This window comes from Engystomops pustulosus, chromosome 4, assembly GCF_040894005.1.
Source record: "Engystomops pustulosus chromosome 4, aEngPut4.maternal, whole genome shotgun sequence".
NCBI lineage: Eukaryota > Metazoa > Chordata > Amphibia > Anura > Leptodactylidae > Engystomops > Engystomops pustulosus.
Window position 1 is genome coordinate 179,102,463 of NC_092414.1, and position 27,658 is coordinate 179,130,120.

Consider the following 27,658-nt stretch of genomic DNA (forward strand, 5'->3'; position numbering starts at 1 on the left):
ACTTGGGTGTTTAACCCTCCACATTCATCCCATATGGGAGGATCCTGGGAACGCATGATTGGAATTGCACGCAGGATACTTGAATCAATGCTAATGGACAGCAAGTCTTCTTTGCTTACTCATGAGACATTGGTCACTTTCCTTGCTGAAGTATCAGCCATAATCAACGCAAGGCCTTTAGTTCCAGTTTCCTCAGACCCTGATTCTCCAATCATTCTTACTCCTGCAACACTTCTTACTCAGAAGATCGGAACTCCTGATATTCCTCCAGGCACCTTTGACCACAGTGACATCTACAGACGCCAGTGGAAACAGGTCCAACATCTGTCTAATGTGTTTTGGCATAGGTGGAAGAGAGAGTACCTACATATGCTTCAAAGCCGTCAAAAGTGGCAGACTTCAAAACCTAACCTCCAGGAAGGCGATCTTGTTCTATTAAAGGATAAAGAAGCTCATCGTAATGAATGGCCCATGGGTCTCATCACTAAAGTCATGCCTAGCGACGATGGAAAGATTCGCAAAGTGGAAGTCAAGGTAACGAAGGGAGGTTCCGCAAAGGTTTTCTTCCGTCCTATCCATGAGCTAGTGCTTCTGCTACCAAAAGAAGAAGCTACATGAGTGACTTGGATACCCACTCAGCTTATGGCGGGGAGCATACCGCCATAGACTATGATATCACCTGTGGATTACAGTGTGGGTTGGTGGAAGTTTTGCTGATTGCGTCTTCCCCAATCCGAAGATGGGTTTACTTGAACTTCTTCACAGTTTTGCATCAGGATTACAAATCTTCAACCTCAAGATTTGGACTTATTGATATTGTTTGCATGTTGTTTTTTCTCTTGTTTACAGGTTTTAAGAAGAACCTATGGACTCATACGACATTCTTTCAATGTTGGTATATTATGAAATCTTAAGATTTCAGACGGGGAGTGTCATGTCCCAGGACTTGTTTCTATTCATTGACATGTATATGTGTTGTACTGCTTTGCCTTTTGACCCTCCTGTCTTCCTGTCCCCTAGCTGCAGTATTGTAACTCCTCCCCTCTCCCTCATGTATGCAGCCATCTTTGTCAGGAAAAGTGTATATCTGAATGTCTCTGCTACCCTGGCAAATTATATCCTTTTCACACCGTTGTAACCAGCATTTCTTCAAGATTTCTGCACTAAATAAAGCTGGAATCTTCCTACATGCTTCTTTCGATGGAGTTGACACTATCTGACAAAAAGTGATTTCGGTGTAAGTACTGGTTAAAACAAAGATATAAGACTATCTATAAACACCTGCTTACAGCCAGGTTATTGAGTCAGAATAGTAATGTTACTCAGTATATGGCGGTAATATTCCTCACTGAATGACAGTAATATGATATTCATCACTATATTTGTATAGCATAGTATAGCAGTACTATGGGTAACATTGGCCTTTCTATAGTCTTTATTACCAGAATGATGCTATTTATGTGGTTGCAAAGGTGGCATCATCATATGGCAGTATTATTTGTCTTATTGTTAGGTGGTATTGTGGACCCATTGGGCTAAATTTCTGTGTTGGCACCTCGTGATAGAAATGTTGGCTTTGGTTTGCAGTTTGGGCACTCGGTCTCTCAAAGGTTCGCCATCACTGGGATAGGGCCTAACTTGCTGATCAGTGGGGGTCTCAGGGGTCACAGATCACGAAACGAGGGGTCCTCCGTTAGACCCCTTGTCGTTCCATCAGAGTAATGGAGCAGACGGCCAAGCCTGACTGTTCTACTCCATTAATCTCTATGGAGATGACGGAAATTTTCAAGCGCCGTCTGCTCCATTAGTCTGACTTAGCGACGGGGGTTCGGACGGAGGTACGTGGGACACCATTGGAACCCTCGTTTTCAGGATCTGTGGGGGTCTCATCACTGAGACCCCCACTGATCAGCAAGTTAGGCCCTATCCTGCGAATGAGAATACTGGAGATCAAAATCATAAGTTGCAGGACACTCTCCATCTGCATCTCTGCACATTTTATGCCCCTTAATACCTCTGTATGTCTGGTTTCCACTGTCTTCTATAAGAGCAAAGGCGAGAGCTTTCATCTGCTCACTATCCAGCAGCTTACTTTGTTGTTGTGTGACTGCTTTGGCCTGAGACCAAGAGAACAATTGTAATTGCTGTGATGAGAATGATACCTAGAGGAATAAAGTGAATGATGTAGTAAAGTCTCACAGAATCTGGATGAATATGTAAGATGTAGTAAGACAAGCTGACTGGCAGTGATAATACTTACTGCAAACTTTTGAGGAGGGATGAGAGATATTGCAAGAGGTGTAAGACCTCGGATCTGCTCTAGGACCAGGGAAGAAAGCTCCATATCCTGCAGTCCAGCTGTCAGAGAAATACAACAAAATCAACATTATCATTAGAGTTTGCCAGACATGGCACCTTCCTGCATTCTCAGGCGGTCCAAGTAGTGCCCTGCTATTTTAAAGTGACCCATCCTGTGCTGCTTGGTCCTGTCCGAAGAGTGAAAAGGTGTCGGATTGGAGCTCAAAGATTCTGGTAGCAATACGTTTGTTACTGCCTAAATTGCCGTGTTGGCACTTTTGGGGTCTCATTTTGGGCACTCGATCTCTAAAAGCTTCGCCATCACTGTACTAAAGGTTTCACTATAAATCACCTCATCTAAAGAGATAAAAACTTACTCCAATTTTAAATATGGCAGAATACATTCCCCGCTCATTACTAGGGATGAGAGGACTTCTTGCACATATTTTACATTTGTTTTTTCACTGAGCTACACATAAATCTCAAGTGTGCAGCTCAAGTAGTGACACAAAGTATGTTATGATCCCATCTGGTGTGGGCGCCAGGCACTTTTCCCTTGTATATTTGCTATATGTACATATACACCATGGTATATATAAACTAATATTTAATTAATCTAATAGATAAACATATTTTTACCAGTAGTCATACAACAGCTTGTTGTGCCAAAGGACATGGACTAGGACACGGAGGTGAGGTTAGTAGCACTCGTCTATACAGAATTTCTTGCGGACAAGGCATGTAACTAGCCCCATTACCAATAATTTTGTCTGTAATTGGGATATGTTGTTGGTTGCCATTTTAGGCTTCATGGTACAGAAAGCATGGAGAGACGGGCACATTTGTAAATTCCCCAGCCAGCTGAATTTACTATACTTTCTGACAAAAAACTGGCAGAGACTACAGCTAAAATCTCTACCAGGTCTAACCTATATACTAAATTCCCATCTTGAGTTTAAAGTTGTTCAATTTGAGGCTTTTGGCTTCACCTTTTACACCACTACATCCTGGGTACTCACGAAGGCCTCATAAAATTCAGTTTCCGTCAATCATTTTGCTCAAATGTAGTATAAAAAGATGCAAACCACCAAATTTCTATCTCCCATTTCATTCCTTTTAGTACTATAGAGAACAAGAGAACTTAGCCTTCCTCACCCCTTATATGATTACAACTAAATACAAATGCACATGGAAATGAATCTCACCGGCTACAGATCCAATCTCACGAAAAATATCTTCTGTCCAACCACTGACTGGTCCAAACATGTCACTACCAGTGCAGAGCCGCACAAGTGCCTCAAACTGTAGTTCAGTGCAGCTAAGAGCAAGTTGTCCTAGATACATCACAGCTGAGCTACAGCCGAGACAATGGGAAGAAAACAGGAATTATCTCTGGTCTCCGATTTCTGATTATAATACTAGGAATGAAAACAAAAGTACCAAAATTCCACTGGCTTGATCTGTTTGATGTCTATCTCAAGTAAACCACAAATTACATATCCAAGCGTCACCAAGTGCACTGCATTGAGATCCTTGGCGGTGACATTATTAGCCTTCATAAATCCGCTGGCTATTGTATTTATCTGTGGAGATTAGGAAATGAGAAAACATTGGGATAAAGAATATTCTGGAGGCCAATGAATATTCTACAGTTCGATACATATTTCATGAATAATAAGTCAACATGTTTTTTATACCTGAGTTATTGTCCATTCTTGCTGTTGTCCAAAAGCCTCCATGACTTGTAGATCTCCCAATGAAACCACCTTCACTTGCTGCACATCAATCTTAGTCGCCAAACGACCAAGTCTCATGAGGACATTGTTAGGAAGAACGGACAGTGGGCCAGCTATCTGTAGACAGAATACAGCCAGCTATGTGTATCTATGTGTATCTCAAGCCTCATATAGAAAAACTTCTGATTCCTACCTCTAGTACTTTATTCAATAACGGAGCCAGCTCACTGTCTGGGATGTCAGGATCTTGACCCATTTCTTCAAGGCAGTCCATAAAATTTTCTGAAGTCATTCTCAGGAGAGCTTCTATACCCCAAGCTGAGACAATGCTACCACGAAGCATGCTGCATGCAGGAGAATACACTGGTGAAGGAAGAGAAATTATAATTCAGTGTAAGGCTTCATACACACAAACATATTTTAGGGCTGGGTGCTAGCCTTTATCTTAGAGGCCCACTGTCTATGGGTTCATGTCCACAGTTGGCATGAGTTGCCTAGCCAGCCCACAAAATATATACTAGGTCCTATTCCTCCCTGTCTTTGCGGCCAGGGCAGGATTTGACATACACAGGGTCGACTCCAGGTTTCAATAGGCCCCTTTGATGTGTGAGGCCATACAAGTGAGTTGTAGTCGAAATAATTAACCTTTCAGTAGGCCCCTGGGCGACAGAGACTCAGTGGGCGCCTTTGCAGTGAACTCATGTGGCAGCATTCAAAATTCAGAAACTCACTGTTCCCTGAAATATTCCCTAATTTATCATCCTAAACAGCCCCCTCCTCATGGTTATTTTATATATGCCCCCTCACACCCTTTACCCCTGCTGTATCACCAGTTATAATTGTATTGGCATCCTGAGAACACCAATACAATAGAAAGATCATGGAGAATTTGGGATTGTAGCTTCCCTACCAGGTCCCCTGTAAAGGAAGGATCAGGGGACCCAGAGCAGGAGTTCCAACGATAATCCATCTCTGTACACACCTTCTTGCTCCTCCTGTAGTCCTGGCAGCCAAGGATGTGTCGCTTTACAATAGCACTGAGTACAGCAGTCCTGCGCTGTCTTGGACCACAGGAGGAAACTTCTGTCTGGCAAATTCTGTGCTGGGGTGAAGGCCTGGGTTCCCACAGAAAGGGCTCTGAGTGCCACCTCTGGCAACCATGCTATAGGTTTGCCACCACTGCCTTATGTACAGCCTTATGTTGGCCCCCTAGCAGCTCTGGGCCCAGGTATGCCGAGTGCTGGCGCCAGCCCTGGACAGACAGGCAGGGTAATAGGGATCACGGTCATTGATTGTGGACCAGAAACAGCATATGTTCATGTGCATGAAGCCTAAAGTTAGATACATGAAGGTGGGTGGATTCATAAATGTTGGTGGATGTCCAATTCAGATTGTATTCTTCATGTTCCTCCACAGCAGTAATTTGCCCCCTATACAACAATAATGCCCTGTTGGCAGTGAAAAAATCCACCTTTTGTGTTCTTGAAAAAAGTAAAAATGCTTCACCAAAAGGCAAAGTCTTTCTCTCTAATTGGAATGAATTCCTTCCTGACCCACGTCTATGGCTTCTCACTTACCTAAACCAATTCCTTATAATTCACTGACCAGCTCCAAAGACATGGGAACAATCGGGAGGCTATTCCTCTTGGAAAAGACTTACTGGTTTGGCTATTTTCGTATTTTATGTCACAAGGCTTTAGTCAGATATTAAAGACATAAAGTTAGACATTAGAGGCAGGTGCAAAATTTAAAGGGAACCCGTCTGCAGAAATTGAACTTATAAACCACTACTAGTATGTTGTCAAGCAGCTGAACATCTTCCAAATCATGTTTCTTCCATGACCCAATGTGGTGGCATCATCTAGAAAATCAACTTTGAAATGACATACAAATTAGTTGTATAAAGTCAAGAAGGCTGAGATTTCAACTTTGAAGTCAAACTCTCTTCCCTTTACTGTAATTGATGGTCCTACATCCAGAGACATCACTATATGGATCTCCTGAAGTTTGAGGCATGATGTCAATCTCAGAGGAGGAGGCGTTCAGAAATCTCCATCTTGTCTTCAGTGTTAAACTCTCCGCCTCCTTGACTTTATACACCCAATTTACATCTCACTTTAAAGTTGATTTTCCGGATGATGCCACCACCATGGTCCATGAAAGAAACAAAAACTAGAAGACTAGCTAGCTGCTTGACAATGTACTGGTACAGGAAGTCCCCGGGTTACGTACAAGATAGGGTACGGAGGTTTGTTCTTAAGTTGAATTTGTATGTAAGTCGAAACTGTATATTTTATAATTGTAGATCCAGACAAAAAAAATGTTGGCCCCAGTGACAATTGGAGTTTAAACATTATTTGCTGTAATAGGACCAAGGTTTATCAATAAAGCTTCATTACAGACACCTTACAGCCGATTATTGCAGTCTGGGACTATAGTAAAGCATTCAGAAAGCTTCACTAGAGGTCAGAGGGGTCTGTCTGTAACTATGGGTTGTCTGTAAGTCGGGTGTCCTTAAGTAGGGGATCGCCTGTAGTTGTTTATTAGGGCACTTGCTAATGACAGGTTCCCTTTACGGTAGCACTGAGGCATAGTTTTCTTTCTCTTGCCCTAAAAAACTTATCTCCATATTCCTTACCCATTATAGTAAAAGAAGCCCATTGCAATTAGATGGAGATGTGAACTTACCCATAGTCAGTCTTTTAACAAATGTACTGCAAGGAAACATTAAATCTAGTCATGCCCTACTTAATCCTGCTCGTTCTCACCTGAACTCTTTGGCATGGAGCGAGCCAAGTGCAAACGTTGAAACAATGTGCGTAGTTTCTGCATGGCCTCCACTTGCTGATCTGCCGTTTCACTCTTCCTGCAGGTCGTACCCAGCGCTGACTTCCTCCAAATTCGTTCTTTAGATAACATCTGAGATAACCACTGGCTAGAAAGTGCAGCCTAGATATAAGAAGGGATATTATAGATAAGTCGTACAAACTATGATGTTGACCTTAATGGCCAAACTGGTCTTATCTCTCATTCTGTACAAATGAAATTCAAACAAACATAATATTACACAACTGAATACAGTTATATGAAATGGGTTCGACCAGACCAGACAAGACCAAGCTAGTTTACAATTGCCATTTACAATGTTTCTTCTAAATTACCATTAATTTACCAATTATGGTAATCTTCCTATATTTATCAATGTTTACAATTATGCTAATGAGCCAGAAGGGCTCTGGGGGCAACACGTCTCTCCCTTCTTCTTGCTCCCTCAGCACTTACCTCTCCCATTGTCTGCTGTTATTTCACACAGTGGGAGGGGATAAGTGCTCCTGCACAGAGCCCATCACGGAGGGGCTCTGGTAACAGCATAATTATAAAAGTTGATTTTAGTAGGAAGGAGGACATTGATAACAAATATAAGAATATTACCACAGTTAGTGTCCCTGGTTTATCATACTTGATTTTGATGGTCCAAATTGGAGTTCGTGACTGGGTCGGGTAAGTAAATCTGGCCCATTGTCTTAAGCTGGACAATCAGCTTTCAAGAGTTGAGAAGAATTTAAAAACATAAGGTCTTCATATAAATAGCCTGGTACTTACTGTTTTGAGAGACTGTAGGGAAGTAATTGGCAGCAAAGGAACCAGTCTGTCTAAACGTTCCAGTATCTGAGATTTCCAAAGAGTTGAAGACCTTAAATGAAAATAAAGATAAATGACCGCACACCTCAATTTCAATATTAAATTGGTAGTTAAAATCTTTCTGAACATGGACAATGTAATAGTAGGCTGGGCATTTACAATATGTGTCTAGATGGTGGATGAAATACCTAAAAGACAAATAACATAGTGAAGCATCCTTGGAGATTTCCTTTTTTTTGTTTCCTAAAAGCAAAACCAAGCCGTTTTCTGAAAAGTCATCATTCAATCATTTTGCTGTTGTAGAGTCTGTGCAACTCCTTCACATAGCTGTCTGTGCCGCTGCTTCTTGATAATATGATGCAAGCAAATAAAAGGTGCAGGGCCGCCGATAGGGCAGTACAACTGGTACTGCCCTATGGGGCCCGGACTCTAAGACACTAGGGGGGGGCCCGGGCAGTGTCGGACTTTTTTTTCATTAAAAGATAAAAAAAAAAAAAAAAAAAATCGGCACCGAAGCCCCCCCCCCCCCCCCCCCCGCGGGATGGGGGGGCGGGGTTCCGGGGGGGTGGTTGGGGTGGGCTGCGGGGACCAGGCACAGGGCGCATCTTCACTTTCCCCACAGGCTCCTGCACACTGTACAATGTACAATGGTAAAGGACCTTTGATGAGGTCATTACCATGTGACGGGGAGGAGCCACTCAGCATGTCCTCGGATAGAGCTGCCCTGGGGTATGTGAAGTTATACTGCACCTGTATGTAATATAGGGGTGCAAGGGGGGATGTGGGGGTGCAGTGTAACCTGCATGTAATGTAGGGGTGAAAGGGGGCAGTGTAATGCACCCCTACATTACATGCATTTTACACTGCACCCCCACATTCCCCCTTGCACCCCTTCATTACATGCATATTACACTGCACCCCCACATTTCCCCTTGCACCCCTAAATTACATGCATATTACACTGCACCCCCACATCCCCCCTTGCCCCCCTACATTACATGCATATTACACTGCACCCCCACATCCGCCCTTGCCCCCCTACATTACATGCAAGGTGGGATGTGGGGGTGCAGTGTAATATGCATGCAATGTAGGGGTGCAAGGGGGGATGTGGGGGTGCAGTGTAATATACATGTAATGAAGGGGTGCAAGGGGGATGTGGGGGTGCAGTGTAATCTGCATGTAATGTGGGGGTGCAAGGGGGAAATGTGGATGTATGTAATGTAGGAGTACATTGTGACATGGATGTAATGTGGGGGTACAGTGTGACATGTATGTGGGGTTGCAGGGTGACATGGATGTAATGTGGGGTTGCAGGGTGACATGGATGTAATGTGGGGGTGCAGGGTGACATGGATGTAATGTGGGGTGCAGGGTGACATGGATGTAATGTGGGGTTGCAGGGTGACATGGATGTAATGTGGGGTGCAGGGTGACATGGATGTAATGTGAGGGTGCAGGGTGACATGGATGTAATGTGGGGGTGCAGGGTGACATGGATGTAATGTGGGGTGCAGGGTGACATGGATGTAATGTGGGGGTGCAGGGTGACATGGATGTAATGTGGGGTGCAGGGTGACATGGATGTAATGTGAGGTGCAGGGTGACATGGATGTTATGTGGGGGTGCAGGGTGACATGGATGTAATGTGAGGGTGCAGGGTGATATGGATGTAATGTGGGGTGCAGGGTGACATGGATGTTATGTGGGGGTGCAGGGTGACATGGATGTAATGTGAGGGTGCAGGGTGATATGGATGTAATGTGGGGTGCAGGGTGACATGGATGTTATGTGAGGTGCAGGGTGACATGGATGTTATGTGGGGGTGCAGGGTGACATGGATGTAATGTGGGGTGCAGGGTGACATGGATGTAATGTGGGGGTGCAGGGTGACATGGATGTAATGTGGGGTGCAGGGTGACATGGATGTAATGTGGGGGTGCAGGGTGACATGGATGTAATGTGAGGTGCAGGGTGACATGGATGTTATGTGGGGGTGCAGGGTGACATGGATGTAATGTGGGGTGCAGGGTGACATGGATGTAATGTGGGGTGCAGGGTGACATGGATGTTATGTGGGGGTGCAGGGTGACATGGATGTAATGTGGGGTGCAGGGTGATATGGATGTTATGTGAGGTGCAGGGTGACATGGATGTAATGTGAGGGTGCAGGGTGACATGGGTGTAATGTGGGGGTGCAGGGTGACATGGATGTTATGTGGGGGTGCAGGGTGACATGGATGTAATGTGGGGTGCAGGGTGACATGGATGTTATGTGAGGTGCAGGGTGACATGGATGTAATGTGGGGGTGCAGGGTGATATGGATGTAATGTGGGGTGCAGGGTGACATGGATGTAATGTGAGGGTGCAGGGTGACATGGATGTAATGTGGGGGTGCAGGGTGACATGGATGTAATGTGGGGGTGCAGGGTGACATGGATGTAATGTGGGGGTGCAGGGTGACATGGATGTAATGTGGGGTGCAGGGTGACATGGATGTAATGTGGGGTGCAGGGTGACATGGATGTAATGTGGGGGTGCAGGGTGACATGGGTGTAATGTGGGGGTTCAGGGTGACATGGATGTAATGTGGGGGTGCAGGGTGACATGCATGTAATGTGGGGGTGCAGGGTGACATGCATGTAATGTGGGGGTGCAGGGTGACATGGATGTATTGTGGGGGTTCAGGGTGACATGGATGTAATGTGGGGTTCAGGGTGACATGGATGTAATGTGGGGTTCAGGGTGACATGGATGTAATGTGGGGGTGCAGGGTGACATGGATGTAATGTGGGGTGCAGGGTGACATGGATGAAATGTGGGGTGCAGGCTGACATGGATGTAATGTGGGGGCGCAGAGTGACATGGATGTAATGTGGGGGTGCAGGGTGACATGGATGTAATGTGGGGTTCAGAGTGACATGGATGTAATGTGGGGGTGCAGGGTGACATGGATGTAATGTGGGGTTCAGAGTGACATGGATGTAATGTGGGGGTGCAGGGTGACATGGATGTAATGTGGGGTGCAGGGTGACATGGATGTAATGTGGGGGTGCAGGGTGACATGGATGTAATGTGGGGTGCAGGGTGACATGGATGTAATGTGAGGTGCAGGGTGACATGGATGTAATGTGGGGGTGCAGGGTGACATGCATGTAATGTGGGGGTGCAGGGTGACATGCATGTAATGTGGGGGTGCAGGGTGACATGCATGTAATGTGGGGTGCAGGGTGACATGGGTGTAATGTGGGGGTGCAGGGTGACATGGATGTAATGTGGGGGTGCAGGGTGACATGCATGTAATGTGGGGGTGCAGGGTGACATGCATGTAATGTGGGGGTGCAGGGTGACATGGATGTATTGTGGGGGTTCAGGGTGACATGGATGTAATGTGGGGTTCAGGGTGACATGGATGTAATGTGGGGGTGCAGGGTGACATGGATGTAATGTGGGGTGCAGGGTGACATGGATGAAATGTGGGGTGCAGGCTGACATGGATGTAATGTGGGGGCGCAGAGTGACATGGATGTAATGTGGGGGTGCAGGGTGACATGGATGTAATGTGAGGGTGCAGGGTGACATGGATGTAATGTGGGGTGCAGGGTGACATGGATGTAATGTGGGGTTAAGAGTGACATGTATGTGGGGTTGCAGGGTGACATGGATGTAATGTGGGGGTGCAGGGTGACATGGATGTAATGTGGGGTTGCAGGGTGACATGGATGTAATGAGGGGTGCAGTGTGACATGTATGTGGGGTTGCAGGGTGACATGAATGTAATGTGGGGTTCAGAGTGACATGGATGTAATGGGAGATGCAGGGTGACATGGATGTAATGTGGGGTGCAGGGTGACATGGATGTAATGTGGGGGTGCAGGGTGACATGGATGTAATGTGGGGGTGCAGGGTGACATGGATGTAATGTGGGGATGCAGGGTGACATGGATGTAATGTGGGGTGCAGGGTGACATGGATGTAATGTGGGGTGCAGGGTGACATGGATGTAATGTGGGGTGCAGAGTGACATGGGTGTAATGTGGGGTGCAGGGTAATATGGATGTAATGTGGGGGTGCAGGGTGAGATGGATGTAATGTGGGGTTCAGAGTGACATGGATGTAATGAGGGGTTCAGGGTGACATGGATGTAATGAGGGGTGCAGGGTGACATGGATGTAATGAGGGGTGCAGGGTGACATGGATGTAATGTGGGGGTGCAGGGTGACATGGGTGTAATGTGGGGGTGCAGAGTGACATGGGTGTAATGTTGGGGTGCAGGGTGACATGGATGTAATGTGGGGGTGCAGGGTGACATGGATGTAATGTGGGGGTGCAGGGTGACATGGGTGTAATGTGGGGGTGCAGGGTGACATGGATGTAATGTGGGGTTCAGGGTGACATGGGTGTAATGTGGGGGTGCAGGGTGACATGGTTGTAATGTGGGGGTGCAGGGTGACATGCACCTTCACTACTTGGGGGGGGGGCATTGCTCTGCAAGAATTGTGGGTATGTGGGGTCAAGAGTATATCCACTATAGGAGAATAATTGTGATCTCTAGGGGAAGAACATAACATTATTACATTTGTCATAAGAAGGTGGGTGAGATGATGACAAAAGGAGGAACTTAACTTTTTGTGTTTCTTAACCTTTAGAGCAGAGATCTGGCTGCTAGAAGCCGATGTATCCTCCAGATAGAAGGATAGAGAAATTAAAGAGAATTCCTTCAACTATAGACGTCATGTGAGTGTGTGAGTTGTTGGATTTACAGTAATTGCTGGTGTTACACAGTGTCTCCCCATCTGATTGTACCCCCCAACCGCCCCGGTCTGTATGTATGCAAAGATACAGCAGTGACATCACCACCATAGCGCCCCCTGTGCAGCCTCTGCCTGCAGCCTGTAAGTGTTACACTGACCACAGCCAGGACCTGCCGCGGCTGCTGGTTGTGATGTCACTGCTGCGCCTCTGTATACATACAACCCGCTGGTAATGGGGGGCACAATTAGTCAGGCTGGGTATAGTTGGCTTAGGGTTAGTGGCCACATTTAGGTTCCTGATGTTTGTGTTCACACATTGCATTTAGGAACACCGCACTGCACTGGAATTGCCTTCCTAAATGTAATTCAAGTGCAGAGTGTGAACGCAGTCAGAGGCCGCTTTCTGATGATATGTTTGCCATTGAAATTATTTGGGCAAAATGCATCAAATGCATTGCTCTGCAAGTAGTAACATGTGCTTTGTAATTTAATGTGACTGATGGAAGGAGACTTTAGGTTTCCTTGGGGCATGCAATGAACGCTCCTTCTTTTCCTTCCCATTGGTTCTGAGGAAATATGAAGTCCTGACCCTTATGCAGTGATTCACAGAGGTTGCTGAGCAGGCACAGGTACCAGGACTTCAGATTACCTCAGGACTGGTGGCAGGGTGACGTAAAGAGCCCTTAGGTGCACTGGAGCACCCCCACTGGTAATTAACACAATTCTTTATTAAAACATTAAAAGATAGTGGCGGCCCTAGCAATTGCACTTTATAATGTTATATTTGTTATATGTTGTCTGTTAAACACTTTTATATGTTTACTGTTCACCATGCTTTAGTTTTTGATGCCATATTTGCACTATAATAAATATACTTGACCAAAAGTATGACTCCTATTGGCAATCTACCAGAAGAGTGTGCCTTGTCGTAGCAACAGGCCTCAAACCCTGTTTGTGAAAGGTCACTGCGGGGGGCAGGAGGCTTGTTCGGTTTTGGGGTGTGTTGGGGCCCAGACACTTTTGCTGTATGGGGCCCCGAATTTCCTGATGGCTGCCCTGAAAAGGTGGAGTTCACTTAGTCCTTCTTTGGATTAAAAAGGAATAGATCTTCTCAATCCACAGACAAACAGGTTGGCTCCCAGGTCCACAGCATGTTGTGCTGAAGGCCCTTAATCCTGATATCATGATGGCCTGCTACCGACTTTTGGATCGCTATGCTCATTCCTTTCCATCTCAGAGTGTTATAGATATATGTAAGGGGTACGATGTTGTACATGATAGAGAAAGATCATGTGGCCTATCAGAGATCCTAATAGGCCATAGAGCAGACAAGAAGACAAATAAAGACCTCCAGACTGAACTTGTTCAGTTTTTGTGTATATAACATACCCGAATCCCTGTGAGTCTTGGAGTAGCTGGGATAACGGTGACTTTGTTTCTTGAGGATAGCAATAATTTGTCAGGCGTTCAACATTGTGTAGCATCATTCCCTGGGACAATGTGAGATAGGCCGAGCCTTTGAGAAGTGGAGCTAAGACACCAAGAAGAATAAATTGTGCCCGAGGAGAAGTAGCCCCTGCTGAATTCTGCAAAGAAAGAATGATTTGCTCTTACATAAATGTATATCTGTAATTTAGTGGTCTGCAGACCACATATATAAGTCCACTCACCAAACAACGTATCAGTGCGTCAAGCATCCCAAAACGGCGCTGCTGAGGTAAGTCTGCCACAAACTGAGGCTCTGATTTCAGTATATGTAGTACGTATCTACAGCTCTTGGCTGGAAGAAGTGATACAACACTGGGCCTGAAAAAGACAAGAAGAGATAAATTGAAAACAAAATAAAAGATACTCATTAAAGGGGTTTGCCAATAAAGTTCTCAAATTTTATTCCCCTAGTGATGTTTACACAATAAAGATCATTTGTAAACCCTTACTATACAATTTTACTCTGTTTTATTGCTGTTTTAGTTCCTATCACTCAGTGATGGTCAGTGTAATATTCCAGAGTGTGAGTGTGAGTTTGAGCAGACACTTCATGTTCCCTCTGTGCTATGAGATACAGTGTGCTGACAATGTGCTTAGATTATCAGGTTACATGTGTATATACATTTTCATTTAGTTTCTGAACATACATTAATAGTATATGACACATAGAAAAAGAGAGATGAGATCCATGAGATTGATATAACACACAATGACACTCTCAGCTCTGCTACATCTCAGCTATAACACACACTGTCAACTCTACTGCATTTCAGCTATAACACACACCAAGTGCCTCTGGATAAAGACCTTATCTTATCTGTAGCTTGTAGATTAAACTCTGCACGCTGCTTGCAGCAGGAAGTGCCTGCGTCTGAGTTGGTCTTGTAATGGAGGTGCGATGGGCTGGAGGCAGAGAGCACCACAGTGTGCAGACATGAGAAGCTATTGTGAGAAGAATCTGTCAAGCCCCAACATAGTCAGAAGATATAAGGTCGGATCCATGGACCACCGAAATTGTGTAGAGCGGGACTGATGGATACAGGTTGGAATTATATCTGTGAATTGCTGTATTTTTGTTATAACAGGGAATTAGAGAATGTGTTATTTTGTTATTCTGAGTATATTTAAGTATTTTTCTTTGTGGAAAAACCCCTTTAATATGGGCACACAAAACTCTGCATGGTGCCCTTTATGGTACTTTTATTAGCATCCACAAATGGATAAATATCATATAGTATATAAATATATATATCATATAATGCCTCAAGTAGCATACAGTTCAGTGGCCACAGAACAATTTCATATGTTGTTCAAATAAAACCAGCACATTATATTTGACTAGCATTGCTCTACAATATACTGCAAAAACAATATACTGTAAGCAGTGTAGGGATTTCTTTACACTTTCTTTACACTGCTTAAATAATGGCAACATGTTGTGCTCATAATGGGGCTTATTTACTAAGGGTCCCGCATTTTCGGCGGTTTTCCCGACTTTTTGGGGATCGTGCCGGGGAGGGTGGGCAGTCGGATAATCTGACGGATTCAGACTACGCGTGGGATTTAACATTTAAATTTGTGTCGCAAGCCAAGCACTTACATGCACCGGGAAGAAGAAGGTGAACTCCGGCGGACCTGAGCGGGGAAGCAACACATGCAGGATATCGGGTGCACGATCTATCCTCGTCGGACACTCTGGATCGGGGATCGCGCAGGGACCGGGTAAATAAATGTGCCCCAATATATCACTGTTCAGCAACTAAGTAACAACTTCATAGATAATATAATAATAGTGCTAAACAAGGAATGAATAATACTACAACACACTTAAAGGAAAGCTACCACAGATTTTTAACTCTTAACAATTCAGGATGCAGGGTAGCTCCCAGCAACGTATGGGGATATGTTTATTAGATGTTTTAAGACGATGATTAACTTATAAAATTAACTTAGAACTTTATTTAAATGAAGCACGGGACAGGTGCTTTGTGGTGTTTTTGCTTCAGTGGGAGTGTAAGGGAGCCCGGAGGGGCTCTGGTGATACCCCCTAAAGCACTGGTGCTTTATATAAATAAAGTTAAAAGTAAATTTTAACTTTACTTTTAACCCCTTAAGGACGCAGGGTTTATTCGCTCATTTCTTGCTCTCCACCTTCAAAAATCCATAACTTTTTCATTTTTCCGTCTACTAAAAAATACATTTGCGCCATCTTCTTGTGGGCTCAGTTTTTACGACTTTAACTGTGCGCTCCAAATAACATCTCTACTTTATTATTTGGTTCGGTATGATCGCAGTGATACCAAATCTATACAGGTTTTATTGGGTTTTAATACATCTTCAAAAATGAAACGAATGTGTGAAAGAATGATTTGGCTCAGCATCCCCTAGGGCAGTGGTGGCGAACTTATGGCACGGGTGCCAGAGGCGTCACTCTGAGCCCTTTCTTTGGGCACCTGGGCCATCGCCCCAGCGCACAAGTCAGGACTCGAAGAATCTTAAAGTGATACTTCACTAATTGAGACTGTAGGAAGAGGGAGAATGGGTAGACAGGGCCAAATTATCTTTGGAGGACTTCCTGCTGGCCCAAAGATTCTCTGTGTGCAGAGGGACACTGGAAAGAAGCAAGAATAATGCAAATTTTTCATCTTTCTACTGTGTTGCTGTCCTCAGGAGGCCAATATGATTGAAAGTTGTTGAAAAACAGGGAGCAATAAGTTACTGCTTTAATTTTTGGTGGCAACCCGCGATAAATAAGGGGGTGTTTGGGTTACCGTTTGGGCACTCGGCTGCTAAAAGGTTCGCCATCACTGCCATAGAGGTAACAAGGTTACATTATAGGACAAATTGTCTAAGAAGCTTTTCCCTCTGCATCAACGTCTTTCAGGTATATGTGCCTGTCCGGACAGTAAGAAAGCTTAAAACTCGAATAGGAGAACATCTCAGAAATATTAAAAAAGGAAAAACTGACCATTCTCTATCCGCACACTTTGCAAAAGTCCATGATAAGAATCCCAAAGGGATCGCATTTATGGCTATAGAACACATATCTCCTCATTGGAGAGGAGAGGATATAGAAAAAAAGATAAATCAGCGAGAAACTTTCTGGATTTTCCAACTAAAAACACTATCTCCATATGGTCTTAATGCCGACCTTGAAATTAAGTGTTTCCTTTAACTAAATAAGGTTCTTTCATTACAAGAAGTTTTATACTTTTTTATACATTTTTATATATATTTTTTTGTCTGTTGCACTATTGTATTAATATATTCTGCACTGACACTTTATCAATATATTTAGCATTTGACACTTTACACATAATGGTATAGAAATTCCGAAAATGGTTTACACAGAGTATATAGGAATATATGTCTCTTCCCCTTTAAGGAAGGGTGTGGTATAGGTAACTACACAGAGGATATAGTAATATATGTCTCTTCCCCTTTAAGGAAGGGTGTGGCATAGGTAACTACACAGAGGATATAGTAATATATGTCTCTTCCCCTTTAAGGAAGGGTGTGGTATAGGTAACTACACAGAGTATATAGTAATATATGTCTCTTCCCCTTTAAGGAAGGGTGTGGTATAGGTAACTACACAGAGTATATAGTAATATATGTCTCTTCCCCTTTAAAGAAGGGTGTGGTATAGGTAACTACACAGAGTATATAGTAATATATGTCTCTTTCCCTTTAAGGAAGGGTGTGGTATAGGTAACTACACAGAGTATATAGTAATATATGTCTCTTCCCCTTTAAGGAAGGGTGTGGTATAGGTAACTATAAAAAAATCCTAACTTGTGCACGACGGCCACCCCGGAAGAAGCCGCTACTGGCGAAACTCGAGTCGGGTATTGACGCCGAACGTGCACCACAATTTATTTTTAAGGCCTGTTTTTTATCTATATTTGTGAGTATAATATTAAAACATTTTCTTCACTAAATAGAAGCTCTGCTGCACTATTTTTCCGTATCCCTTTCTTTCCTATACGGACCACTACGGAGTAAAGCGGAACCAAAAGGGCTGCGATCGAGTTTCCATCTGGAGGAAATAGTAACTCACACAGCCGCCCGCTGCATACCGCAAGTGGAAACATGGGATCCACGTGAACATCGCAGAGCCAGTGACACATGGAGAACCTGATGATCTTACCTTGTTATTACATCGCTTACCAGACTTAAGGTACTGTCCCACATCTACATTGAATACCTGAAAGACGTTGATGCAGAGGGAAAAGCTTCTTAGACAATTTGTGACTATAAGGAATACTGGACTCCCATTCCTTCCCTTCTCTCATTGCGCCGTCATTTCTGAACAACTAGCCTGATCTTTTGTTTTCCAAAATCTTGTTTTATTTACATTATAGGACAGACTAAGACCGATAAACTAGTGATGTCCTTTAACCATTTTATTAAAACTTTTAATAATCATACTCTCATTTTCACACTGCTGGGGGCTACCGAGCAGCATGAATGGTTAATAAAGTTAAAAACCTACGGTAAATTTCCTTTGAGATACATAAGTCACCAATCTTAGCTTACAGCCCATAAATGATTATGATAATGTAGCTCTGATATTACCGTGTTTTTCAGACTAAATGCGCACCGGATTATAAGGCGCACCATCAATAAATGCCTGCTAAAACGTCTAGGTTCATATATAAGGCGCACCTGATTATAAGGCGCACCTGATTATAAGGATGAATGACCAGCAGGTGGCAGACCTGGGCACAGTTCAAGGCAGCTGTTGTCTGTAAGTATGGTTCATATATAAGGCGCACTGGACTATAAGGCGCACCTTTGATTTCTGAGAAAATCAAAGGATTTTTTGTGCGCCTTATAGTCCAAAAAATAAGGTAATTGTACTTTAAATCCCAACAAAGCAAAAAATTGCCACCACATATCCTCAACCGTCCTGCCACATACTCTTCCCATAACTAGACTTACTAGACTTATAAGTAGACTTACTGAATCTCAGCAATCATTTGTGGACTTAAACTCTTCAGAAGTGTTAGGGATGGTGTGATCACTGTATCCAGCGCACAGCGGATCTACAGAGATACATGAAACAGTTATATCAGATGTGATGATATCGGTCACATACATGCCAGATAGTCAGGACTAATGAATCCTGTACATATCATATGTTAATTTTCACATTTTCTGATTACTGAAAAGCCAATTTAGAGATATGCGTCCTATATATCCACTCACCACATGGTGCGGCAATGAACTGATGATATTCCGGAATTGCTCTATAACTTGTATGGTGTTATTCTGCAGAAGTTTTCTCAGGGAATCACAACTGGTTACAGTCACTGAATTTACTGAAGACCTAAAAGCCATAATGAAGGATAATTGAGAACTTACCTGGATTACAGACACACAACAGATATAACAGATGCAACAGAATAGTCCTTATTATCTATTACCGGTATTTGTCATTATTGCCAAATTACTACTGGTATTACTTCTAAGCAAATTGGCCATGTATTAGGTGAAATGTCTTCATGTCACTGACATGCAGGAGGCTAAAGAGATCCAAGGAATGTTATACAGGATGGGATAGGCAAACCTACCTGACTTCATCTGAAACAGGAATCATCTGTGCAACCTGTCGGATCAGCAGCAACGCCTTGTACAGGAAGAAGACAATTTATGTTTTTCATTTACATTTACTGATGTAATTTTGTATCTTGTAGATTAATAAACCATATATATGTGTGTAATATATATCATATTACAACAAAGCTACAGATAATTAAAGAAAATCTACCATCAGAATCCAGGGACACTTACTCATAGATCCAAGGCTGTGATAATCTGCTTATAATTGTTATCCATGTTATCCTCCTTCATTCTAAAATCAACTTTTAAATTATGCTAATAAGACTTAAGGGCTCCTGGGGGTGTTATCAGAACCCCTCTGTGCTCTAGCTTCACAGGCTGTTACAATGAGCAGAACATGTCTCCTGTTCCCCCTGCTCTTTCCCTTTGCCTGTTTAATATAGCAGCAGCAAGAATTGCAGTGGGAGGGGAGACCTCCGCTGCTCATTGTAATAGCCTGTGAAGCTATTACAGGCTTTGGAAAGATTTCAGAGAGCCTTTCAGACTCATTAACATAAAAGTTGATTTTAGAAGGAAGACAAATAACAATTATAACAAATATATAAGAAGATTACCACAGTCACAGTATCTGGATCTATGAGTAAGTGTTCCTGGTTTATCATGACTGATTTTGATCAGTGCCTTACCTGTTGCCGGTTCCATTTCACTCTGGGCATGGAGCTCAGATTAGACAGGTTAGACAGTATTTCTTTGCTCTTTGCACGTAACATTACTAGTGGTAATGATGGTAGGAGAGGACCCAGGTCATTAAGTTTTTGAGAAATGTTCCATGATGCCTGCATGTGACAAATGCACACCCAAAGAGAACATAGTAATTTATATGTTCCACAATACAATACAAAAACCCTTTTTTTATATCCCCAGAGGGAAATTACAGCAGCAATAATGTATCACAAAATGTGTCACAACAGGTCAAAAAAAACCTTAAAAATCACAAAAATGGCACATGTCAAAAATCACGAACCTTTCAGAACACATATATTTTTGGCACTTTACAAAAGTATTAATAGAAATGACCATTTTCACATACCCACAATGTCCTGAAGACGGCCATAGTCTGAGCAGGGGTTAGTATATCTGCATTGCTGGTCAGGGCAGGCATCAGCTTTGTGAGCTGATTTTCTGATAACTGATGAAGAAGCGCAGGACTGATCCCCAACACCAAGGAACCCATGTGTGACAGCACCTCATCTGAGACCTGTGTGGAATCTCAAGTTTTACTCAGAACATATGCTTTATATAAGGAATATAATACATTATATATACGTAGATCATCAAACAGACACCTAAACAGTGAATCAACCTAAGCTTGAGGAACATCTCAATACTTGTCTAACAACCTTCACTTATCTGGAACATGGCTATGTGTGTTCAATTAAAGGTAGTGATATGAATAGTGATGAGGTGAGTCACAGATGTGGGCTAATACGGCATGTACTGTAGTCTTCAATCCAATTCACATGAAATGTGAGTGCGGTTCTATGGAAATGGAATCTCACTCCTTGCGGATCTAAAAGAACAGCTCCTGGGCCGATCAGGACAGCCGACTTATATGAGCTAAAAATTCAGCTCTTCGTAGCCCGATGTAATATCGACCTGGACAACTCCAGCAGAGAAAGGGGTTATCTGGGAATTATCACCAATGGCTTAATCGTAAGATATTGGGGCACATTTACTAAGAATGGGGCAAACTGCACTAAGTGTGGCGTGTCTGTGTATATTGCAAGGTGCGTCAGATTCATGATGTCTGGCGCTCGTTCTTCATGAATGTGGCGCTCCCTGAACTGGGCCGACAGACTGCACCACTTTTTTTCTGTTTGCGGCGATACCTAATATTTTTGTGATTTTTACTGTTTATTATGTTTTATATCAGTTCTAGGGAAAGGGGGGTGATTTGAACTTTTAATTTTTTATTAATTTTTTTTTTTTTAAACTTTTTTTTTAATTTTATTTTCACTATTTTTTAGAGCATCTAGGGTACATTAACCCTAGATAGTCAGATTGCTCCTACCATATACTGCAATACTTCTGTATTGCAATATTTGGCATTTTTGCAGCATATTCATTACAATGAGCCACTGGCTCATTGTAACGAATCTGCAGATGCCAGATAGTCTCGGGTCAAACGAAGACCCGAGGCTACCATGGCAACCGATCGCCCCCCCCCCCCCGCCCCCGATGACGTTCGGGGGCGCGGCGATCGTAATAAAGATGGCGGCGCCCGCGCGCCGCCGTCTTTTAAACGCTGCCAGTGACTTTGCCGGCGGCGTTGAAAGGGTTAATAGCGGTGGGGGTTTGCTGCAATATGCAACAACCCCCACCTCTGTATGAAGAGGACTCAGCCCGTGAGCCCTCTTCATACATCCCTTATAACTCTAGAGCTACGGCGCAGAGCGTTAAGGGGTTAACATGGGGCGTGCAATACAATTCTGTCGGACTTACATGTTTTATCTGGGGTACGGTCCGACTGAGCACCGGAACGCCCCCTAATTTGTGTTGCATGATGCATAATGCCGCTGCGCCACATAACGGTGCAAGCAGTTTGCATTAGAAGCACAGCCCTTAGCAAATGTGCCCCAATGTGTGATAAAAGCAGAGAATATGCTTCATACTTGTATTCACATTTCTAAAGTTGCATGTGCATGTGGTAGTTGAGTCAAAGTGATTGTCGCCAGGAACCATGAGGTTATGCATGGCATTTGATATGGCAGGACCTCTAAGTGGATGAGTAGTCTAAGGGAGGGATATTTTCTTTAAAAAATGCATTGCTATTAGGCATACTACTAATTTGTATGACATAGACGGTATACTTTGATAGTCTAAAGATATTCTTGCTCCTCCACATTATACATTGCATATTTACATATTTATAATTAATAGATGCACTTGTCCATCTTTATTCACTTCCATGGGAGTCACAGAAACAGCCAAGTACCCTTAAAAGCACCCAAGCACCCCCGCACCCTTAAATCACTAGAGACTACCCCACCTGGAAAGAAGAGGACAGGGAACTTCCCTCCTAGAGGCAGGATCTGCTTTATTGGGCACTATTTTCCATGGGATGTATCCGATATTGCTGCTCAGTCCCTTATGAAAGCATTTCTAGATCTTTCGGGGGGAGGTTTTGGGGATTTGTAAATAAAGGAAAGGGAAACAAAGACTTAAACTCACATTTCCTGGATATAGGACTTTCTGAACCAATTCCCTGGCCTAAAATAGATGCAGAAATAAATGGTTAACAAAAAGCTAAATGCAAACAATTTACAATATATAAGCAATATATGTTTCTAGTATTGAATTACAGGGTCTGTTAGGCTCCTGCTATGGAGGCTCTCATGTAGCGAGATGCTCTGCTGATATTTATACAGGTGCAGACAGAACACTTTTGCTTAGTATGAATACAATTTTCCAGTATATTTTCTGTATCAATTCCTCACAGTTTTCTAGATCTCTGCTTGCTGTCATTCAATAGGAAGCTTCATTGTTTACTTCCTGTAGAAATCTATCCCTGGTCATGTGATGTCACACAGGTATATGACAGGTATGTGACATCACATGACTAGGTATATGTAACGAGCCGTGCATTGGTGTGACATCACATGACCAGGGATATAACGAACCGTGCACCTGTGATGACATCACATGACCAGGAATATAACAAGCCATGCACCTGTGTGATATCATATGACCAAGCACTAAAACTTCTTGTTGAATGTCAGCAAGCAGATATCTAGAAAACTGTGATAAATCAATACAGAAAGTATTTTGGAAAATTGTTTAACTTTTCATTATGCAAACAATTTATTGCTGAAATTTGCCTACCCCTTTAAGCAGTATTACCTGGGCCAATGTCAGTGTCACTGAGGCCAAATCAGAAAAGACAGGTAGAAGTTGTTCTGGGCGTAGACCTTGTAGGAAATGGTGTCCCAGAGAAAGTATCATCACAGAAAGACTGGGGACTGATTCCAATGTGAAATTTCCCAGGTTCTGAGATTGCAGATCACCAAATAGAAATTCCATCATCTATGTAGATAACAACAATAAAAACAGATAATCAAGAACTGCTATTCGAAAAAGGAACAATCATTGTCATGGGTTATCCATATGTTCCGAAATACTAATTTATGTGCGTTTTCTTTTGATTATGGAAACAGATAGAAACAAAAGACAAATACAGTGGGCCCTAACGCTAAAGCCACTTTCAAGCTGTCCATCCCTGATTGCCTCGGAACCCCTAGTGCAGTGATGGCGAACCTTTTGGAGACCGAGTGCCCAAACTACAACCAAAATCCACTTATTTACCATGAGGTGCCAACACAACATTTTAAGCAGTAATTTATACCTGTTCTTCCACATCTTTCAATCATATTGACCCCTGAGGCAACCAATACAGTTGAAAGAAGGAGGGAAAATTCAGACGCTCATTAAAGCTTCTCTCCAGGGTCTCATTCTGGAGAGGAAGAATTGTGGGTCCAGCGAGATGACCTCCAAAGATAATGCAGCCCAGTCCACACCTTCTCACTTTTCCCACAGTTCCAAACAGCCAATGAAATGGTTGCTTTAAAATAGCGCTGAGAGCATCTCTTTAGTTGCCTGGGACTGCAGGAAGATTTGGTGTATTTGGTCATATTTGATGAACTCTGTCCTGGCTCTGAGTGCCACCTCTGGCACCCGTGCCATTGGTTCGCCACCACTGCCCTAGTGGAATAGACAACTAGGACACATTCACTTCTTGCACCATGCTGCAAAACACAAATTGACGAAAAGACAATACAAACAAATCAGAGGAGTTAGCTGAGCCAGGTCGAGACATATGCAGTGTCTAATCACAAGAGCAGAGAGTAGTCAAAACATAAGCCAAAAAGTCAGAATAGCAGGTGACAGAGGTCAGAATCACAAGAAAGGTCTGGAACTTGATAAGGAGCCTCTACAGCAGGTACCGTTATGTGATATCAGAGCCCCTACCCCAACAATGGTTGGATCAGATCATGGATATCAGGATAAAATAGAGACGCTAAGGAATAATGTAAGTAGAGGTAGAGCCTGTCGATAACTAGAGCCAAGCTGAAGGAGAGAAATAGGTGTGGGTGCTAATCAATCCAGCAAGCCAGTGACAGTGTTCAATAAAGACATAATCAGCACCTCCTCAGCCGCGTTCCATGGACAGAGGAAGGTACCAACACAGTTGTTACAAAATAATCTGTAAATTTGATATTTTTTATCTATGAAGTGCAATGTGCACTGTAACCATTGAGCCTGGTGTGCTACTTTTTGGAAAATCTCACCATCAAAAAGGGTGAATAAAGAAAATAAAGTTGCTAATTTATTCAACAGTTTCTTTCAGGTTACCACCCATTACCACCGAGTGGTGGTCTTTACTGTATGTATCTGTTCTTTATATTTTTTCTAAGAGACCTGAGGAAGACAGATTTAGATGGAAAAGAATAGATATCCTGAACAGTAATTGTACAGTGCAGTAGATATGTTTTTTGTGTTCATTTATGAAACTTCACCATGGAGTCAGGGAAGAGATCTCCTCTTCTTATACACTGAAAGAGGTTTCTTCTCAATGCTGAGGAGATATTGATATTCTGCTCATACCGTTTCAGTTCCAGAACATCAGCCTGACATACACATCTTCCCATCCTGTGAATAAAAAAACATGTCTATAACATGTATATTCAGTAAGCAATCATAGCATCACCCTATAGTACTCACAAGTCCACATCCTGCAACGTTATATTTGGGGCTTGCAACACTTTGGTTGCAACAATCCTCTGGTATGGAGAAGATAAATCTGCCGGAAGGGACGGGAGAATGTTCACCACCTGATAGAAGAGTATCATCATCATTATTCCATGACACTTTTCCAATATTTTTCTTCTGTTAAACCCCCAGGTGACCTGGGACTGAGATAAGGAAAAAAAACAACACATACTTACCCGCTCCTCATCCCGATACCGTCTTCATCCAATGAGTGGCTTCCTTGGACCAAGGGACAACATAGGAAGAAAAGTCTCTGGAAGTGACTTCCCATGTCAGATAAGGACACTCATCGGATGAAGGAGAGCCGGTGATACCACAATTGAAATAAAGTAGAGTGAGTATGTGTTCTTTTTATTTTTTACTCCGGCTCCCTCGGGGTTTTCCAGATTCATGGAAAACATTTTCAATGGAAGAATCTTCCCAGAGACTTTATTTCATTCATACACACAAAAAATGTGCTTCAAGATAAAGAGAAAACTGGTAAGTAATTAATTCCCCTCATGGATAAAGCCTTCGCAGGACAGATTTTCAGGATCTTGAAAAAGGAGCTGCCTTATGTAAGGTAGTACTGGAGGCATAGTTTTCCTTTTCCCATCCTGGAAAACTTAAAGGAGTTGTCAGGGTATTTAAAAAAATATACAGGAGGCCTGGGGGGACGGTAAAAAAAACAACTTATGCTTATCTCCACTGGGGCTCCCATTGTCCCACTGCCATGACCATATTTTTTTACAGAGGCACAGTGCAACAGCCTGTGAATCTGCAGCATGGAGAAGCTCTGGTAACGCCCCCCCAAAACCAGACTGGCTCATTAGCATCATTTTAAAAGTTGATTTTAGAAGAAAGTAATAGATAACATGTATAACAAATATAGGAAAATTACCACAGTAATGGTGCCTAAATCCTGATTTATCATGCTTGATTTCCTTTAAATGGACCAGAACATTGTACTTCAGCTTCCAAATATCAGTAGGTTCAGCCAAAACATGCAATTTCTAGCTATATTTAGCAGTCCTTTTATTCAGATATTATCAGTCATTGCCTCTTACCTGTTGTGAACTAAGCTGCCAAAACACATCCAATGAAAATAGGGGAAGAAGATTTCCTACTTGTTGTATAAACATATCATCCATTTTGGTAAAATTCTGAAATATTGTAGATCTACGAAGCCAGAACCCCAGGACATCTTGTTGCTCAGTAGACAGAGATCCAACATAGACACTCAGGATCTCAAGCCTATATGGAGGATAAAACCAACAATACCACTATTGTTAAAGGGAAAGCTGCTATATGATGTATGATTATGATGATAGATTTCCTTTAAAGCTATTTTTTTTATTTCAGAAATTAATAATGTAGATGAAAATTGTAATCCTTGTTATATAGTTATGTAAGGAGTTAAATCAATGCAAACTTTATCAGCTTCTCCTTATCTATTAGACCTCTATAGGCGAGCATAGAGGGAAAGCCTATTCCGACACAGCAATAATTTCAGGAAGAAAAGTCTTTAATTGTTTTGATTCAATGTATAAAATTAGAATAAGGATAAATGCACACAACTATGGCTGATTCTTATAGATGGCAAAACATCTGCCAGTTTTTTTTCTCCATTGGTTTCACAGACTCATTCACTTCAACAGGCAATAAGGTCTATAAAAACAGGTTGAGGAGTGAAGTATTACTTTTATGCAGACCATGGATGGCACACAACTGTGTCCGTGTGGCCTAAACAGTGTGGATAATTTCTGCTGTCTGGATGTTAGAAGGATGAGTACATTTTTCTCCCAGCTCCCCCAACTCTGATCCCAGTGAAAATGCTATGGCTGCAGTTGATAAAAAAATTAACATGGCAATAATTTAAATGAGAATCTGTTTATGTGCATTTTGAGTTCTGAAACTTACACTTTCATGTTGTCTTGCAGTGGAGGGAGAAGCATTAAAAGCTCATCTGGTTCTAGGTAATGTAAAAAGGGGACAACATCACAGAAGAGAAGAGACTCAGTGGGCACCTGGACTAAGAGAAGTGTGGACACAATCATGGAAAAGTAGTCATCCGAAACCTGGAGGAAATGTGAATATTACATTATTAATATTTATTTATAGAGTGTCAGTAATTCCAAGGGCTGTACATTTAAAATGGGTTCACATGATTTACATAAAACAGGCACAAAAGACTCAAAACTAGACAGAACTGGTACAAGGAGAAAGGGCTCAAAATCTATATGTGGGTAACACCTAAAAGGTATATATACAGTGCAGACACACCTCATTCAAAGAATTGTTAGTATTTTTATGACTATAAAAATGATAGATTTACACTGAAGGCATCAAAACTACAAATTAACACTTGT

The 27,658-nt window shown here is 42.7% G+C and overlaps 1 protein-coding gene and 1 long non-coding RNA gene across 2 annotated transcripts in view; both read right to left on the reverse strand.

The window, feature by feature from the left end:
• LOC140125713 (stereocilin-like) overlaps positions 1–25,174 on the reverse strand; it is a 33,649-nt gene extending 8,475 nt beyond the window's left edge. The window contains exons 1-18 of the mRNA XM_072144565.1: positions 25,058–25,174; positions 23,385–23,567; positions 22,716–22,754; positions 20,575–20,742; positions 20,171–20,320; positions 19,496–19,551; positions 19,131–19,251; positions 18,885–18,967; positions 14,102–14,237; positions 13,821–14,017; positions 7,638–7,728; positions 6,803–6,983; positions 4,228–4,397; positions 3,996–4,151; positions 3,739–3,881; positions 3,504–3,652; positions 2,261–2,358; positions 2,015–2,162 (exon numbers count right to left, since the gene is read on the reverse strand). Coding sequence (XP_072000666.1) covers positions 2,015–2,162; positions 2,261–2,358; positions 3,504–3,652; positions 3,739–3,881; positions 3,996–4,151; positions 4,228–4,397; positions 6,803–6,983; positions 7,638–7,728; positions 13,821–14,017; positions 14,102–14,237; positions 18,885–18,967; positions 19,131–19,251; positions 19,496–19,551; positions 20,171–20,320; positions 20,575–20,742; positions 22,716–22,754; positions 23,385–23,567; positions 25,058–25,060 — 2,272 coding nt within the window. The 5' untranslated portion in view covers positions 25,061–25,174. The remainder of the gene's footprint in view (positions 1–2,014; positions 2,163–2,260; positions 2,359–3,503; positions 3,653–3,738; positions 3,882–3,995; positions 4,152–4,227; positions 4,398–6,802; positions 6,984–7,637; positions 7,729–13,820; positions 14,018–14,101; positions 14,238–18,884; positions 18,968–19,130; positions 19,252–19,495; positions 19,552–20,170; positions 20,321–20,574; positions 20,743–22,715; positions 22,755–23,384; positions 23,568–25,057) is intronic.
• Positions 25,175–25,274: 100 nt separating this feature from the next.
• Positions 25,275–27,311, reverse strand: LOC140125714 (uncharacterized). Its single transcript, XR_011854709.1, has 3 exons — positions 27,210–27,311; positions 26,357–26,543; positions 25,275–25,372 (listed from the first exon to the last, which is right to left on the reverse strand). It is a non-coding gene; the product is annotated as an uncharacterized lncRNA (long non-coding RNA).
• Between the last annotated feature and the right edge of the window lie 347 nt (positions 27,312–27,658).